The following is a 19,614-nucleotide window of genomic DNA, read 5'->3' on the forward strand; positions in this document are numbered from 1 at the left end:
CACCTAACGCTGCCGGACACAACCACCACAACCGCCCACCACCACCATATCGACACTCTCAAATCAAACCCTCATCTTCTTCATCTACTTCAGTTCAACCCCCTGTTACAATTAACTTCAAAATTCTTTTTCAGTCAAATATTGAACCGGACCTACAAATATTGAACCGGACCTACAATAGTAGGTATACATAATTTGTTTTTCAACTTGTAACATGGCTGCTGGTAAAAACTCACATTCCAATATTTTCCTTCTACCTACAAATGTCCTTGGAAGTAGCTTTTTCTAGTGGCAAAGCACCATGGTTGGTGCTTGTAATTTTTAATCACCATTTATATGCTAGAAGGATACATGTGTTAGATGAATAATCATTACAAATAAAAAAAAACAATAATCATAATAACAACGATGAGTATGAATAACCCGAGTGTTCACCACAACAACCTCTTACAACTTCAAAATCAAGAAACCGGGCCGCCGACACTGGATCCGCTTCTAATTTAACAAGCGAGTGAACTGAAGTAGAAGAAGAAGATGAGGGTTTGGTTTGAGAGTATCGATATGGCGGTGGTGGGTGGTCGTGGTGGTGGTGTCCGGTTGCATTAGGTGGCGGAGGAAATGGTGGGAGTTTGATGAAGAAGATGATGAATATGATTTATTCTAAAAAGACGAAATTCATTTGAAATTCATCTTTGGAGATGAATTTCAAAAAAACTTAAAAACCATAATTTTGAAAACTCATGATGGAGACGTAAACAGGTTGAAATATCACGTTAAAGCTGGTTTTTATCAGATTAGATTTGATGTGAAAAGTAACGTTTTAGACGGATTTGAGATGAAAACTCGCGTGATAGGTGGGAAGGCTTGACAAATGACAGTTTTTGATTGGTCCACGAAATATCACGGGGAAATTCCCAATGTAACGCGGAAGTTGGATTTAAAGGGCTATTTTGGGAAAATGAAATCTCACAGGCTATTTGGTAGTTTCTCTCTTCAAATGGGCTATTTTAGTAATTTTCTCTTATTTATGGGATATTGTTTGTGACTTGTGAGAGTAACGGTTGGATGACTGTTACCAACTCACGTTGAAATGTCAAGGGATAATAATAATAATAATAATAATAATAATAATTCTATACTACATTTTTTACGTCTAAGTTTATGGATTAAGTGTTATACTCTCCGCTTCTATTGAAATGTCATAGTTTTAGTATCTGGTTAGGTCAAGTCATGTGTAGCCTATACGGCCTGTATAGGCTTATACGAGTCGTACAAGCATGTCTAGTCAGCATGGGGGTGGTTAGGCCTATTCACGAGCCCGAGCCAAGACGAGCTCGGCTCGATATTCAATCGAGCTGGCTCGGCTCGAGCTCGAATTATTAATCGAGCTAAAAATATGAACTCAAGCTCGGCTCAGTTTTAAATCGAACGTATACTGATTATTGAGTGTGTGAACTATGAAATCCCATCTCTCAGTTACTCAGCATATGAAATTATGAACTATGGAGTGAGAAAAGAAATTAGGTTGGATTAAAGGAAAGCCAATGAGTTAAAAGGGCTCAATAACTATATGCATGTATATATATATACTAGTTTTTGGCCCGCCTGTCACGCGGGTTACTTTAGACTTTTTTAAATAAGATTTATATGAATATATAAATTCACTGTTTTCTTCTAAAATTTGAACACACTCAACTTTAGTTTTTCATTTTTTTATCTCCTGTTCATATATTAATCTGCTTAAATATTGACACCTCTAACAAACAATCATAATCCAGAAATTCATATTCATACAATAAAATATACACTCTATAATAATCATTTTCTTCTTCGTTTGTCAAATGTGACAATCATTATGTATAGTAATTCAACCCAACAAAATCCATTGAATTTCATGTTTGTTGTTTTTATTGTTGTATTTCATTTTCATTTTGTTGAGAATTTTAAATTTTTTTAGTTCTATTAAGTTTAGTGAGTTTTTAACACGTTTGTATGGCCTTGTGGCGTACTTGTTTTCTCCTTAATTTATAGTTGAGTTGAAATCTAAGTATAGTTTTTAGGTTTATTTATATTAATGAGTTATATATTAATCTGCCATGTAATAAATTAATTGACAAAAGATCCATCTCTCTGAATGAATATATCTACTGAATATGAAATCCTCAACTGATCTATAAAAAAACTACACGTCCAAACTTTGTTAACCAAAATCATTCACTTATTTTTACATAAATCGACCAAATAAATATTATCATTATGTCAGCATCACCACAAGTGTCGTAAGTCATTCAGTTGGGTTATCAACTGAAATACGTTATAACCCGTTTCATGAAAACAGGGCCTAACCTATGTGAGACCTGCGGAAATTAACACTTAAACGGGTCAAGAAGCTAAAATTCAACCTGTTCAATTACACAATATTTCTTGGTAAAGATGATACCTTTACTTGTAATATATCAACACTTGAGCATGGTCTGTATTCGCTTCTGTATACACATCATCTAAATCAAACAAAAAAAGTCATTTGAAACTCATGAAGCTTTTTAAATACTGGGTTCAAGTCATAAGTCATAAGTTCTTTGTGAACATTATACAAAACCATAAAGGATTAACCAATCAAAGTGGGTTCAAATACAACATTAGTATCAACATACATAAAATTTAGATAATATATCTGAAATATGTGAACCTAATTCAAATGAACATGTTATCCTTGCATGCAAATAATCTTACTCGAAACTCTTCTTCTGGTGCCTAAAATCCAGATCCGACACTGCCTTCTAGTGGTGCGATACATGGATTAACATATTATAAAAAGTTGTAAGTTTCAAAATTTTGGAGTTTTCTATGTTGCGCTGCGTGCCGCCAAATTAAGTTCCATTGTTTCTATTGTCGTTGTTCCGCCTTCAACCTAATTTGCAACATGAATTAGTGAATTTTCACTTTATACATGCATATGCATTATGTATTATTGTAATTTTACAAAATGTCACACCTTTTGTCCTTTAGGCCTAACCCTGTTAAAAAATCTCGTTAAGTTGTGTCATGTGCTGCTCATGTGGGGGTATTATTGTAATTTACACTATTAAAAAAACATTTTAGTTTTATCCCAAAACTCATCTTCTTCTTCTTCTTCTTCTTCATAATACCCCTTCTTCTAACCTACCTGCAACCAAACACCAAGCCGACCCTATGAATTCAACCACTGCCACCATAGCTTCACCTCCGGCGAGCCACCACCACCGTCTTCTCCGACAAGCCACCGACACTGCCACTGGAACCACCATACACCTCTCTCTCTCTCATCCACCAACACTACCACCACCACTGTCTTCCGATCAAAACGAAACCCAAATTAAAATCCATTATCATATTCTGGTAAATCTGAACCTAATAGAAGCTCATTCATCATCCTCGGCCAAATCGGAAGCCTATCGAAGTTCATTCATCCTATTCCGGCCAAATCAGAAGCCTAATAAAAGTTCATTCTTTCGACTCCGGCCAAATCGGAACCCTAATTAAAGCTCCATTAAAGTATTACGACTCGATCTACCTGAAACCCACGTTCCGTACAGTCACCAGTATTTGGGGATTGAATACGGGTGATTTTGTCGCCGACGGTGGTAGTTAATAGGTGGTGTTTGCAAGTCTTCACCGCCGGCGGTGGTCCACGTTTTTCCGGCAATAGAGAGAGAGAGAGAGAGAGAGAGAGAGAGAGAACGATGGTGGCCAGTGGAGTTTGGCAGGAGACGCTCCACGTGTTTCCGGCAAGACCACATTTGGCATGTGGTGCTCCCCGTTTTTCCGGCAATACTAGTGGTGGGGTTCGGCCGGCGGTTGCTACTGCTAAAGATGGTATGGACAAAACCCGCAAAGCAAGATTGAACTTAGATTCGGTGGTGGGTTTTGGTTGGCAGCATCCTTCTGAGTTGGTGGTGTGGTGGTGGCGGTGATGGAGGTGGAAGTCGGTGGCGGCGATAGAGGGTGAAGTACGGGAGGTTGGAGATGATGTAATTAAATTATTAAAAAAAATTTGTAAATAAATGGGTAAAAGGACTAATTTGCCCTCATGTGCAATGCACATGGCCAGAGTTAACGAAAAAAACTAACTGGGTTAGGCCTAAAGGACAAAAGGTGTGACATTTTTAAACTTAAAGGACAACAATCATCAATTTAAAAGATAAAGGACCACCAGTGAAATTTGGGGTAAACATAAAGGACAATTCCTGTAATTCTGTCTAATATAAATATAGGATGCAGTTATTGTACGCTAATGCCTTAACGTACGGTAGGTACGCGAGACGCTCAAAGACAAAAAAACAAAGACAAAACCCTAAACGCTCACAAAACTTAAACGCTCAAAAAACGGTCTTTGTGAAAAAAAGTGAAAAATTGATCGATTAACCACCCAAAACTGTTTTTTTCGGTGAACAAATGATTGATTGGTTATGTATTGACAATTCCGAGATGTCTGGATGTGATTTCATGGATCGATTCGTGAAAAAATGGATTCGCGTACATAATGTACGTTAAGAATTAGTGTATTGGATATTTTCACTATAAATATAATACTACATTTTTTACGTCTAAGTTTGTGGATTGAGTTAGTGTTGTACCCGCCTGTCAAAGTTATTGTCTCATCCGAACACTTTATTTTACGTGAGTGATGTTTTTATAATTTAAAAAGTGATTTAGGGTGTTGTGAGTGACGCATTTTTATATTTTTGAAACATAGTGATTTTTCTATATACTTGAAAAACTAATGTTCATCCTCTATAATTTTTTATATATCTTTTGAAAGTGGTTGTGCATGAGGGAAAGGTGTCACACCCCGATCAAAGGCGGCGGAACATGCCGGGGTGCAACGATTGCTCATAAGCGCATGACACTATTTAAAGCGACAATATTTAACAAACTCATTTCATTTCACAACATCGAAAATGTCACATAACCAAATATTCATAACTCAAATACAAAAAAATATAACAAAATATAGCAAATCAAATATTGTTCATTTTTGCTAATATCCTAACGGTATTTGTGATGTTTTCTTCACCGAACTCCATAATCAACCTAGATGCAAACCTGTAACATTTCATAAAATAAAGTTTATAAACAAAAAGGTTGGTGAGCACCTCATAAGTTTGAACAATAGATATATACATGAAAAGCCACAAAACTAGTATACAAAACCATAAATAATAGCTATAAACTTGGATAAATAGTTATCGCTAACAAGTTAGCGACACCCAACTATAAGGGGTTGCCAAATAGTTTAGGATTTTATATTTATCGTTAATTGCATTACGTTAAAGACACCTTGCCATGAGGGGTTGCTAAATGGTCTAGGATTTATAGTTCCACCATCCAAAAGCGATAAACACATAGTCAAATAAGCATAGAACACCAAATCGAGCAATTATTCAAGTAAGGTATACAACAACGTTTGTGGTTTAAGACCCCAAGTATAAAACATTTAGTTTAGATAAGTTGAAATGTCACCCCCAAAATAAAAGATAGAAAACGGGGTATGAAGTTACTCACGTTCAAGTAATAAACTTGAAAGATTGATTATTTGGAGATTTGTCGGAACGACGAGTTTAACGTATGAAGCCTAAATAAAAGAAAGTCTTGGATTTAGAAAGGTTGTCTTGAAGATCTTTAAATAAAATAATTGTTGCAAAAAGTAATCAATTAAAGTTCAAGGTTTAAAATGTAACTATTTAAGAATTTATAATAATAACCCTTTTAAAAAATGTAAGTTTGCTCAAAACCGGGTTAAAGTATATAACCTTAATATTTACTTAACCAATGTTAAGTAATAAGGTGGGGAAAATGCTAAAATGCAAGTTCCATTAGGCTAAAGATACTAAAACGGGTTTTTAACGAGCGTTCGGGTTGTCGGTTCGGGTCTTCACAAATGGTCAAACCCAAAGTCAACTTTCCAAAATATTAATTGTTATGAGATAACTCATTAAAACATACTAACACTTAACCAAGTATGTAGATCTATTGTTTAGAACTAACAACGCACATTAAGCGAGTGTTCGGTTTTGTCGGTCCAAACTATGTTATGAGATCAAGTTGGATCCAACTATTCCAATTACTTAAGAAAATAATTAAAATCAGTTTGTAAACTATTTTTTAAAGAAATATACAAGTCTTGATAGCTAAAAACACACTTGTGTGTCTTAAGCGAGTAAAAGTCGGTATAGTTCGGTTTGGTTCGGTCTCCATCTCACAAATAGTTCATAGATGGTTTCTACATGCCCAAATATCATAGAACTTGTATATTGGTTTATAAATGAAGAAAACTTAAATTTTACAACAAAAAAAGTTAAATACAAGTCTTTTAAGCAAAAGTTTCGGTTTAGTTCGGTTTCCATCTCCCAACGAGTTCATAGATGGATTCCATATGCTTAATATCAAAGAACTTGTAAAAATGATTTTTGAAACTCAAATCTAGCAACAAACATGTTTAAACAACTATTTTAACAAAACTAGTAAACAAAAGTTCGGTTTCCGGTTTGGACTAGTTTCGGTTAAACCGAGGTTAGTCTTATACAAACCCACACCATGGAACTTGTAAATAAGATGAACAAACTAAAGGGTTAGAAGTTAGTCATAAGTGATATGTATAATAAGTTATGTGTGTGTAAATATATATCAAGAACACGAAGTCCTCCATGAAGCCTTGCCTTATGACATTCGAAACTTAACCAACTAAAGTCGGTGAAGTAACAAATAAAGGAAACAAGGGGTGTGTATTATATATATGTTGTACTACCATATTCAAGAGTTAGTAATGTTAGATGAACAAGTTAGAATGAAAGACTATAGTTAGTTTGACTTGAGAAGTCAAAACTTCAAAAATACATAAGAAATAACAACCTTGAATCTATGGAGTTTGAGAGAGTTTTTTGGAGATGTAGCAAGAGTAAAATGAAGAAGATGGGTGTGTATATATAGGGAATGAGTGAAGGGTTGGGTATAAAGATTCTTTTATGGTTTGCATAAAAATGGGTATGTTTAAATAGTCAAACAATGCATAATATAAAAAGAAACAATATTTTATATATTTTATATATTTTAAATGACAAGATCCAATATTTTATATATTTGAAATGTTCGGGTTACAAACGGGTCGGGTTTACATAACAAAAGTGACCCGAAATTGACGAATGTCACAAAAGGGAACATATAATGATAAAGATATAAAAAAATATTATTTAATTAAAATGGAGAGAGAAAACGTAGTGGGTTTTAGTATAATTTTTTATTTAAGGATAGAGGGTGGAATGAGAATGCTCTTACACTAACAGTTTTAGTACCAAAAGTTAGATCAAGTCATGTTTGTTATTTTTTAGCTATATTTCTTAGTTTTGTTGTTTTTTCATTCGTGTTTTTTGGTTTTGTGGTTTCCTTCAATGTTCATTGACTTTGAGTCAGTTTGGATGATAAAGGCTATGATGATTACATATTCGAGTCTATTTGTGATTCAAATTCTGCAAAGAGCTTTGATTGTTAATTGAGTTTTCTTTCGTTTGATTTATGAGATGTTATGCCATTAGCCATTAGTATGCCAAAAGGACAATCTTGCTGAATACATTAGTCTATTTTGGTAGGCATTATGTGGTCAGTATTTGCAAAAGAATGTCGCTGTTGTTCATGATATTTTTTTGGTACTTCAAGGGTAAATTGTTCTTTTTCTAGCTAATTGTATGTAACCCCATCATGTAAATCATTCTATTGTTGGGTCAATTAAAGGTTGTTTTTATTGTCACTTTGTTTAGGCACTTTTTAGTTATTCAAACATGACGTGAAATCAGTGGCGGACCCAGGATTTTTTGCCAATGGGGTCCCATATTTTCGGTGTTCAAATTTTTCGGGTCGGTCGTTGTTCAGGTCGGGTCGAGGCGAAGAACATAATAAAAAACAATATCATAATAAAACTTTCTTTTCAATCATCACTACCTAAACGGGTCAAAATGGGTCGGGTTGACACATAACCACTTTGTTTTCCCTTTCTTAAACATTTTTGAGATAGAACCTAGATCCACCCTTTCATAAGCATGTGTTGAAAACCATTAACTTAAACTAGTGAAAAATAAAACTGATATTTTAAAGTGTTTGAATGTTTCTAAAGAAAACCATGCATAAAGTTGAAAACAATGATATGTATTTTAGAGGTGTTTGAATGTTTCCAAAGTTATCATTGCAACATTAGCAATCAAATGATTGATTAACACTAAAAATTAACACAAAAAACCAAAAACTGAGCCTTGTAAGACTTGAACTCATGACCTTTCAAAGATAAAACAATGGACTTTCCACCAGACCACATCAACATTAATAGTATGGGTTCCAAGTATTAAATCTTATGGGGTCCTCAAAAAATTTAATATACCGCTTCTAATAAATTTTTAAAAAACATTGGTGTCCCGGGACCCCGATCCACACTATGTGGGTCCGCCCCTGCGTGAAATCCAGTTCAAATCCAAAATCACTAAAGGACTCTTTGTTGGCACATTTTTGAAAGTTTAGTTTGGACAACTCTATGACATGATAAATATTCATGTATTATATACTCATATATTTTGTAGTTTACACATGTATTTACACATTAGTGTATTGTTGTCTTATATTGCTCGTTAGATCATGCTATAGGTGCAAAGGTATCATCATGCTACATGTGCAAGGTAATAATCATGTTGCTAGCTCGAGTGAGATGAAACCAAGGAAAATAATAAAATGAACAGTAAAAAGGAATATCCACGTTTTTTTAAGGGGTTGCAGGCTCTAATATTGAAGACAGTTTTAAGCTCGGCTTTGCTTCTCATGAGATAATAGAAGGAAGTAATGGTGAGAACATAGGTACTCATACTTGCGGTTAGAAGTTATGATGTCACACAAGGAAAGTTAAAGAGATCAATAAAGAGGTAAGCATAAAAAGGCATGCATAGTTGACTTTGGTTAGATAAACTGAGTTAGTTCAAGTCACTAGAACTTTGGTATATTAGCATTAACTAGACGTTTGTTTGTGGTTACTCAATTTTGTTGGCTTTGTTTGGCTTACAACGCGTGTCATTTATAGTTGTAGGTTTGTATGTGTTTAATTACTAAACGTTTTAGTTTAAATAAGGTGAGTGTGAGTGTTTCACACGGTTGAATTACATTATCACAACATAGAGTTTGAAATGCCATTCGACTTAAATGAATTCTCTTTCTTATAGGCTTGGCTTTATATTGTAGAAGTTTGAGGTGAGCTCAAACCTGTTGTTGATGCAAGTATAACCACTAATCATATTCTTTATGTTTGACAACTGCAAATTGAAATCCTTGATCACAGTGCATAAACAAACCCTAAATGACATTCAAAATGACGCCCCGGCAACGCGTGGGTCAAAATACTAGAATATATATTAACTGCAACTTCTAACCAGCTTCTAATATGTACTATTGGATTCTTTTTGTTATACTTAACTCTCTTTGTTGTATATGCAAAACTACCACACCGCCCGCCATCTCCGCTATTTGGTTACCAACCACTAATACCACCGCCTATGGCTGCTGTGTTTTTTCGCAGACAGCGATGTGTTGACGGGTTCATTTTGTAAACCCTTGGCAACGGGATCTTTCGATTGTTGTTGTGCGACGGCCATGGCTGAGACCGATGACTTTTAGTTGTCTATGGTTCTAGCATAATTAAGAGGGTGATGTTATCCATCGTGTGTGCTCCAATTATGATTGTTGTAGGGTTCCGTTTTGAAGTTTAGTTTGTTGAAACGACTAGACTTATGAGTTTGTTGTTGTTTTATATGTCACGACGAAGATGGATTTCGATGGATTATTAATGAAAGTTTTGAAACTTGTGTATTGTGAAACACTCTCTATTCAAACAGGCTGTTTGAGGAAATTTCACCAAAATATAATTGAAGTATGAAGGGCCCTACAAGAAGGTGTAATGTCACGTCACATACATACCCATCCCCAATCCGTGTAGCGTTATATATCAGCTAAAGCATTTAGAAGTAATAATAAATACAACACCACCAAGGGTTCATTCATTTATTCAATTGAAATCAACTCACCACACCAGCAGCCAAATGGATCCAGACGGTCTGTCAAAGGCATTCGTTGAGCACTACTACTCCACCTTCGACACCAACCGAGCTGGATTAGCCAACCTCTACCAGGACTCTTCCATGCTGACTTTCGAAGGCCAGAAGATTCAAGGCTCTCAGAACATCGTCAACAAGCTCACATCTCTACCCTTCCAGCAGTGCAAGCACAGCATCACCACCGTCGATTGCCAGCCCTCTGGTCCTGCTGGCGGTATGCTTGTCTTTGTCAGCGGTAATCTACAGCTCGCCGGTGAACAACACGCTCTTAAGTTCAGTCAGGTATATCTCTGTTTATATATATATATATATATATATATATATTGATTCAGTTTTGTTTGATTTATTATTTATATTATTTATATCGATACCTGTTGATGCGTTTAATTAGTTTAAATCTGGTGTTTGAGTGACATGTGAGTTTTGAGCCCTAATTATGTGATTGGGAGATTTGATTACGTGGTGCTGGTGAAACGACGTCGTTATGTGTATGGTTATTTAACCTAGATTCGTTTTTCAAACGCGTTTGTGTGGTATTGAGTTAAAGTTGTTTGTACGAAGTTGAATTGTGTATTTGTTTTGAAATTTGAGATGCATATGCTTGGTTACTGGTACCTGTTTGTGAATGAACATGAGACTTTTGTGTTATGTATTTGATATTCCCTATAGCGTGGCACCGACTATTTAGTGTTTATACATTATAGATCTCAAGTCGGATTCGGATCAATTGGTTATTGAACAGGGGTTGGTAATGTTTATGTAAAGACTGCACACTTGTGATAAATTGATACATGGACCTTGGAGGGATTTTTTGTGGTTTAGATTCTTAATTGATTGTAATTTGTTGAATACGCTGTGAAGCTGACTACATAGTTTACATTTTGGACTTGCTTTATATTTAGTTTCTGATCTTAAAGGCTTTGGAAGTCATTGTTTTATATTAGAGTTCTTAGTTCTTACAGGCTTGTTGTGGATGGAAATTTGTAATGATTTTAGTATTGAAGTTCTTGAGTGTTGTAGTTGGTGTTAGACAGATAGTTTTCAAAAGAAAACAATCGCAGTTGCAGAAATTCCAAAAAGTGGTAACACCTGACTTAGATACTTGAACGTTTTCCCAGCTTGTTACCTTTGAATTCTAAAGTCAGGTAAAATAGTTAAAAATGTAAAGTTTTCCACGCATGTGGTTGGTTTTATGAAATTTCTGCAACTATAAGGGCTTTCTCAGAACTCAGAAGCTAAGGCCTAAGGCCAAGTATAGTTATTGCAAATGTTGGCATTCATTAGGATGACTGCTGTTTACCATCTACTAATACAGTAACATTCTGTATGCATGAATGTTTGACTTATTTATACATGTTTTTTATTTCTTGGCCGTGCCCATGAAATCACATTGAATTTACCAGTTATAAAACCTCATGATATCCATCTTATTTTATGATCTTGTAGATAATTTCAGTGCCTCCTGATCTTTAATTTTCATATCTAATTTGCTTAGCATTTATGCTTTTTTATTATCTTGAGTGCATCAATAGGCAATGGCATGCATATTTTGATATCAATTTGTTTAGCATTATGTTTTAAGTTGATATGCAATATGTAACATATTGTTTTCTTTAATTGAATGTTTCTGTGCAATTTCTTCTTTTGTTAGCACGTATGTGAAATAGATATTTATAATGTATTTTTTTTTGTTATATAATTTAGGAGGAACTATGCACTAAATATACACTTTGGGCGGCTTTCAATCCATTTGAACCCACATGTATTTTTTTTAAGCTGTTTTTTGATGTTTTGATATCAATTTGTTTGGCATTATGTTTTAAGTTGATATGCAATATGTAACATATTGTTTTCTTTAATTGAATATGTCTGTGCAATTTCTTCTTTTGTTAGCACGTATGTGAAATAGATATTTATAATGTATTTTTTTTAGTTATATAATTTAGGAGGAACTATGCACTAAATATACACTTTGGGTGGCTTTCAATCCATTTGAACCCACCTGTATTCTTTTTTAAGCTGTTTTTTGAAACTCACTTTTTTTATCTTCTCGAATTTGGAGATAAAATACTACCAAATCAATTCATGCTCATTGCTCATGCATAAGTAAAATTGGAAGGTGCAAGTATTTTGACATCATACAAAGTTTTTTCTGGTTCTGTCTGGTAAATACTTATATGCGATTATTTTTTCATGGAATATATATGGTCTTGAAAAATTGTGGTTTATATACTCTTGAAAAGCTTATACAAATATTTCTTTCGCAATTATGAAACGGCAGTAAAAAGAAGTCTCGGCTTGTTTGTGTGCAGATGTTCCATCTGATGCCAACGCCCCAAGGAAGCTTTTACGTGTACAACGACATATTTCGGTTGAACTATGCTTAAAACAAGGTGCTTCTGGAAGCCAGACATTGGCTAGTTTAGCATTCAGTTCTGAATATTTTGCCTATCAATTCTGTCTTTTATACTGGTTTGCCTTATTCTATTGTTGGAAGTGGATCAATTTGTGTAAAGGTTTCTGACTGACTTGCTATGTTGTTAGAAAACCATCATTTGCTTCTAGGGATACCAGTGACTGTTCTGAATCTATTGTTTTTGGAAAATAATCATTCAATACCTTTGATGTTACATAATCACTTAACCCAGGATAAAAACATGGTATAGTAAGTTTCAATCTTAATTTTGCAAAGCGGTGCAAGGCGTTAAGGCCACACGCTTTTGAATGCTTGAGGCAATTATGCAAGAGGGCAGAGGCTCAAGTAAAATACTCATCCCTGCGTCTCTAAGATTTTACAAATATAGCCTTTAGTTTAACATGTATGTTATTTTTACACATTTTTGTTACGTGGTGGTATAAACTATGATAAATATAAAAAAAAATGTTATATTAATAGTTTAATACCTCAAGTGTCAAGCTTAAACAGAATAATTACAAAAGCTGTTTTTTTTAAAAACAAGGCTCTAATAAAGTTTCATAAAATGACTATTTAAACGAAATAATAACCAAACTTATTCTTTTGGAACGGCAGAAAATATCACATGTAAACCTATCATTTTGGGGTGAGATCGTACTCTTTGATGCGTAAAAACCGGATGGAATCTGTAAACCCTCGCCCCTTGTTGGGTTCAAATTCGAGATTAAAGCCCTGATTTATCCCTTCACCTAGATGTCCTTTGAACTAGTCTAAGTGAGAATCGAACCTGCGTCACCACAATAGGAGGGCATGTCTCTTACCACTAGACCAACTTCTCAGGATATGCGTTCCCCTCGAAACCAGATTACTATTTAGTTTACGTTTTCATGTAAACTAGTATGTTAAATTTGAAAAGAATAGTCTTGGAAAAGGAGTTTCATTATTGTAAAATTTATCAGTGTTAAAATTTCAGTGATTTTGTAATATCCGTATGTATAAAATAATGCAAGTTAATTGATTTTATTTAAATTCCACCTAAGTTTATATCCGTATAAGTGCATAACATTTTTATGATATCTATAGCTTTTTGATACCCAATAACAAGTGGGATTGATTTGGAATGAGGATAACTTGAGCAAGCAAGCAATCAAGGTTCACTTTTCTTCTATCACAGTCATACCTATCTTGTCTCTTCAACCTTCATTGATCCTTAAATACAACTGTACATATACTATTGTCACACACTCATAACTTGTACAAAAATATTGATCAATCAGAAGCTGTGACTTACAAAACAAAATGTCGGATTGGGGACCCGTGTTCGTGGCTGTGATGCTCTTCATACTGCTTACTCCAGGGTTGCTTATTCAAATACCCGGTAACACCAAAATTGTGGAAATTGGTAATTTCCATATGAGTGGTGTCTCGATTTTGGTTCATTCCATCATCTATTTCGCTCTTATGTGCATCTTCTTGTTAGCGGTTGGGGTTCATATGTACCTTGGTTAAGTTATCGTGTAATGCTGAAAATTTTCATGTAATTCTGTCTTCTTTCATCACTGGTTACTTATGTAAATCTTTTCCATTATTTGAATTGGATATTGTGCTCTTCTTGTGATCTAATATTGCGTTTTCGTTTAAATGTAGTTATCGTAATTAATAAACTACTTCAATCGCTAGAAATTTCAAGTTGTTACCAAGTTGTAACGACGGACTCATCATCGTCATATTGTTATGTAGAACCAATAAGCATGGCGCGACTTGAGAGGCTAACCAAGGTGTTCACTATTTGAACTGGATCAACAAAACCCGAATTTGACTAATGAATTTGAATCCGGGTTCGAATAACTGAACAAGTCCATATCCAAATCAGATTCTGAAAATGTTTTTGAATCTATGTATTTTAGATTAAACAAGTCATTTTTCGTGGGTATGGAATTAGGTGATATTCGAACTGATTACCAAAACCAAATACTTGTTTACCCAAACCATAGACGGATATAACTAAATTAATACCCGAAATCTTTTAATATAATTAATCCTTGTTTATTAACGCTTCATTTTAGTAGGTTTATTTTATGGAAAATTATTATTATTATTATTTGGATATGTATTTGATGATATTATTTATACTTTGTATGTTATGAAATATATCATAATTTTACAAAAGTTATAATGATATTATATATTTATGATGACGCTTATATGTATGTAATGGACCATGTTTTATTTTGTAGTAGTTGTTACATAATTAAAAAAATATATAATAGTTATAATGGTAAAAAGAAGACAATATACTTTGAAATTCAATGTACATTTTTAACAAATTAAAGGGTATACTGTATACCCGATACATGACAACTATCCGACTTACATTTAGAATATGGAAGTCTTTATTATTCGTTCTTTGACAGTGAGTGGACGGATATGACTACGTGTTGTGTATCTGATTCTGTTATAAAAAGTTACATAAATAAGTAAATAACTACGTTACAATAATATTATATTATTAACTTTGTACCTGAAATCTCAAATACACGCAAAGGGAATCAAATCACACATAATATCACATTCATGGAAACCACGTCACGTGAACACACTTTTTCAAGCACTACATTACTCGTTAATCCATGTCACACCCAACTTAAGTTCTTCATTTGCCCAAAGCATCTAAATTGTGCACCTTTGAAGAAATAATGGCTGACTGGGGACCCGTACTCATTGGTGTAGTACTCTTTATTCTGTTACAACCAGGCCTCCTGTTTCAGTTACCCGGTAACGCCAAGCCATTGGAGTTCGGTAGCATGAGGACCGACGGCAAAGCCATCGCGGTTCATACGCTTATCTTCTTTGTTATCTATGCTATTCTTGTGCTTGCCCTTCATGTCCATATCTACACTGGCTAATGTGTCTTGGGTATCCATGTAGACCGACTTTGATGAATCGTTAACGGGTTATGTGTTTTCTAATTTTTCTACTAGTTAATCCATGTAGCAAGGAATAGTAATTGTTGTTTGATTTGAATGTTGAATCGTTTTCTAATTTTTCTATTAGTTAATCCAATTACATAACCACTAGTTCACTTGCTGGTATAGTTCATTCCCTTTGATATTAAACATTTTTTTATATATTTTTAGCATAATATAAATATTGTCCTTTTAGGAAACTACTAACCAGTTAGTTTTTCATACTTTTAAATGTGTTTTGGTTGATGGTTAGTTCATTAAAAGTGACGTTCTACAGTGGCGGCCCAACCTTTTCGGAGGCCTAAAGCAAAAAAGAAAAACTCGAGGCCTCTTTCAAATTCCGTTGTTACAAAACGCTACTAATTTTCAGGTTTTAGACCGACAATAATAAGCTCTTTTAGAACAAATGTATTATTTACATGTGAAACATCTTCTTGTTATGTATTCATAGCTACCAACTTCATAAAATTACATCATAATAGTTATGAAGTCATATAACAAAAAACCTAAGTTACGTGTATTATTAGCAAATCAACGTAAATCAAAGGTGTTATTTTCAGTGAACACCGATAACTGATTGTAAATTTGCAAGATAAATTAGAGAATGTATTTTGATTAGTAAGTTAATCATAAATTAGTCGTACTAACAGTTTACTTGATGAAAGTTAGAAAGTGATGAAATTATAAAATTATAGTATTTGATTTTTTGTTGTGTTTCATATATAAAATTTACATTTTTTTCTAATCTGGAGTTCTATATCAACTTAAATATTTATATTTTTGTTTAGCAAGTGAGAGTTAGAAAGAGATGAAATTATAAAATTATAGTATTTGATTTTTTGTTGTGTTTTATTTATAAAATTTACATTTTTTTTCTTATCTGGAGTTATATATCAACTTATATATTTATATTTTTATTTAGCAAGTGATCGTGATGTTTCGAATATAAAATTAGTAAATTCTGATTTTTTTTTAAGAAAAAAAAACAAGTGTGATTAATTTAAAAAAATAAAAAAATAAAAAAAATTAGCAAATATAGGCCACTCATTACTCATAAGATAATCAAATAGTGGGGAAGAAAATGATTACCAAATAAACAAATATACAACATTTGAGTATCGGGGGAAGAAAATGAGAACCAAATAAACATCTATACAACATTTGAGTTTCGAACTCGGGTTGCAAAAATCCATACGGAGTGGAATCCACTGGGGCAACACACGGAATTGCTGTATAAACCAATTTTTCACTTACTAACATATGTTTGTTTAATATATAAGTAATAACAAATTTTTAAATGGAGGCCTTATTTTGTTAGAGGCCTAAAGCCCTAGCTTTACCTAGATTAACTATAGGGCCGGCCCTGACGTCCTATCACTGCGAAATAGGTGGAGAGACATTTAACTGTCAACTAACCACTCAAACTTGTGTAATTGTTTGTTTACTTAACTAAACAATTACTAGTATTTAATCTTCTTTTTATACAAATTCGAATTGGTTAATTTGATTGGTTGGGTTTTTAGCTGACCCGACATTTTAAGTCATTTTCTTTGTTACTATTATGGCACCTAGTGGGACAACTTTGTGTTTGGTGCCCATTAACCATTTGATGAAATGGTTTAATCCTCAAAAGATGGTGAGTTGTCAAGGAGTGGTGTCCTCCGTCTCACCACAACACATAGTCTTAGTAATAACTTAATCAACGATATATAAAAAAGTACACGCTTCTAAATCTTTCTCTAGATGAAAATACTACTTCGTGTTTGCTCAACACATTCACCCTTGTTATTATTGCAAAGCAAGTGACGAATGATACCAAAAATTCAAAAAAAAAAATCAGAATTAAAAAAATAAGTATATCACATAAATAAAGTAGATACATTAACAAAAGAAATATATATGTGCGAAAAATATACTTAATACGAAATATAGTAGAAGCGTGAATACCAAGTAAATGGTAAAAAGTGGGAAGAAATTTTAAAAAAATGAATTGTACCGATTGATTAAACTAAAGTCACAAGATTTGTTTACGTGCTCCATAGAAAACAAGTTGTCACGTGAATCTAACATATCAATTTATAATCGAAATTAGAGATATTAGTAATTTTCTATTTTAGTATATTATGAGTTTATGAGCGTTACTTACTTTTTAAAGAAGAGAACGTGGTAGGAAATTTACCGTTATGATTTGTGTAAAGAGAAGTAGGTGATGTGTAAAGCTCATGGATGTGGATGGATGACTTGGAAGAAGAATAACACATTATCTAATTTCTTATTTGGTTTATACTTACTTGATGAGCTAAGAATCAGTGTCATATAACATGGCCGGTTAGACTGCAATTCTATAAAATTCTCTTTAATCTTGTTACTTGTTAGTAACCTCTTATCACACAATACTCTAAAACGCCACTTGCACTGACTTGTTTGAACACGATGGGCTACATCACCATTTATGTATCTATCACTCTAGACAAGCATTCCTAGGAAAGACGTTTAAGAGTTAAAGACCTACATATGTGTAGACAAAAGTAGTTTAAGAGTTAAGACCTACATATGTGTAGACAAAAGTATTATTAAAACATACAAATAAATCAGTTTGATAGATTTTTATATAACATATGTATCTTTTTATTATGAGCATAATTTTTTAAAATATAATTTTTTGATCGAAAAATAAATGACTCAGGTTTTTTTTTTTTTTAATTTAGTATTGTGTAATAAACTTCACCATATTAAAACATAACAAATAATACATATATACAATTTTTAAAATGATTTTGTACAACATGAGAATCATTTTGTCACCAGTATCATAAGACACGATGTTTATAAAATACTTATTTGCATATTCCTTTTGAACAACTTTTTTCTATACAAATAACCCATCTAACCTTATACAAACATCATTGATTCTACCAGTAAACCATTAGGCTTGGCTCATCCAACGAATTCTGGAGTTAGAGCCTTTAGCTCAAGATAATTTCATGTGGGATAGGACTATGTATGTGATTGGTATGCTGTGCACTTAATAATATTTAATGTTATGATATTGCTCTAAACCTCTAACTAACAGTTAATTCAAAGATGACTAGAAAGTACCTATGCATTTCACAAATCAAAAGCACCCATTAATCATTACTAGATAAGAAATTAAAATATGCTTTATTATGATTCAAGAAAAAGCAAATGGCCTTTTGACTGGTGCGAGTTCGAGCCCCACAGGGTATACAATAAATGCATTTTAAAGTATATTATATGAGGTGCGTGTTCGTTTTCAATCAATAAATCAAAGCTACAAGCCTCGACGTGTCCCATGCACGACCTACTTAAACAACCACTCCACAAACCTAGCCACAAAAGATTATGACATCTTTATAAAACTAAAATAAGTTTAAAAATCATATACTTAATAGAAGTAAAGTAGTCATAAACCATAACTTTATTCAAGTTAAAACATATAAGATATGTTAAGTTTAAGTCAGGCATATTTGATGATTGACACCTCTATTATATCCATAACATATTGTAACATTCCAACTAATATAACTTAATTTAAGTTAGCCGACCACTCCTATTTAATTAGTTAACTTGACAAATGGCACCAACCATTTGAAAGCAAAATAATATTAATACCTCTAGACAAATTTCCCGACTTGATATCACTGTCACACAAAAAGTTAGTATCAACAACAATCGACGTGCACGATACTTCACCTGCGAAGTTTGTTAATGTCCTTTATCACCTGGCCGAATGTTATATATTATCATTTGTCACATAGTCAAGGGCTCAAGGCAGTTTCTATATCTTCTGCACCATTTATATAGATTTGACTAGATCATTTTAGATACAAAGTAAAGAAAGAAAGAAAATGGCTGATTGGGCACCGATTATAATCGGGGTGTTGCTATTTGTGTTGCTGACTCCTGGTTTGTTGTTTCAGCTTCCAGGCAAGGGGAGAGCGGTTGAGTTTAACAACTTCCAGACTAGCGGGGTCTCGATTTGTGTCCATACTATCATCTTTTTTGGACTCATAACCATTTTACTCATTGCAATTGGCATAAGCATCAACATAGGCTAGCAACTTCTGTATTGTATTTGAATACTTTACAA

At 33.5% G+C, this 19,614-nt stretch overlaps 3 protein-coding genes across 3 annotated transcripts; all 3 read left to right on the forward strand.

Moving 5' to 3' along the window:
* The first annotated feature begins 10,053 nt into the window (after window positions 1–10,053).
* On the forward strand, window positions 10,054–12,764 carry LOC143572021 (nuclear transport factor 2B-like). The gene is made up of 2 exons (XM_077057291.1): window positions 10,054–10,403; window positions 12,434–12,764. Exons 1-2 carry the CDS (start codon window positions 10,107–10,109, stop codon window positions 12,506–12,508), a joined length of 372 nt encoding a protein of 123 aa, XP_076913406.1. The 5' UTR covers window positions 10,054–10,106; the 3' UTR covers window positions 12,509–12,764.
* Window positions 12,765–13,573: 809 nt separating this feature from the next.
* Window positions 13,574–14,065, forward strand: LOC143572022 (uncharacterized). Its single transcript, XM_077057292.1, has one exon. It carries the CDS (start codon window positions 13,837–13,839, stop codon window positions 14,044–14,046), a length of 210 nt encoding a protein of 69 aa, XP_076913407.1. The 5' UTR covers window positions 13,574–13,836; the 3' UTR covers window positions 14,047–14,065.
* Window positions 14,066–18,830: 4,765 nt separating this feature from the next.
* On the forward strand, window positions 18,831–19,607 carry LOC143572023 (uncharacterized). Its single transcript, XM_077057293.1, has one exon. The coding sequence runs from the start codon at window positions 19,373–19,375 to the stop codon at window positions 19,580–19,582; it is 210 nt and encodes a 69-aa protein (XP_076913408.1). The 5' UTR covers window positions 18,831–19,372; the 3' UTR covers window positions 19,583–19,607.
* Window positions 19,608–19,614: the final 7 nt, after the last annotated feature.

Source organism: Bidens hawaiensis, unplaced genomic scaffold (assembly GCF_021521415.1).
Source record: "Bidens hawaiensis isolate Kalapana, Puna unplaced genomic scaffold, B.hawaiensis_p1.1 tig00025700_1, whole genome shotgun sequence".
NCBI classification, from domain to species: domain Eukaryota; kingdom Viridiplantae; phylum Streptophyta; class Magnoliopsida; order Asterales; family Asteraceae; genus Bidens; species Bidens hawaiensis.

Bases quoted from the DNA above. Each gene is read 5' to 3' on its own strand.
- LOC143572023 (XM_077057293.1), top strand. From the start codon at position 19,373: ATGGCTGATTGGGCACCGATTATAATCGGGGTGTTGCTATTTGTGTTG.
- LOC143572022 (XM_077057292.1), top strand. From the start codon at position 13,837: ATGTCGGATTGGGGACCCGTGTTCGTGGCTGTGATGCTCTTCATACTG.
- LOC143572021 (XM_077057291.1), top strand. From the start codon at position 10,107: ATGGATCCAGACGGTCTGTCAAAGGCATTCGTTGAGCACTACTACTCC. The intron at 10,404-12,433 runs GTATATCTCTGT...GTTTGTGTGCAG, and splicing joins ACGCTCTTAAGTTCAGTCAG to ATGTTCCATCTGATGCCAAC.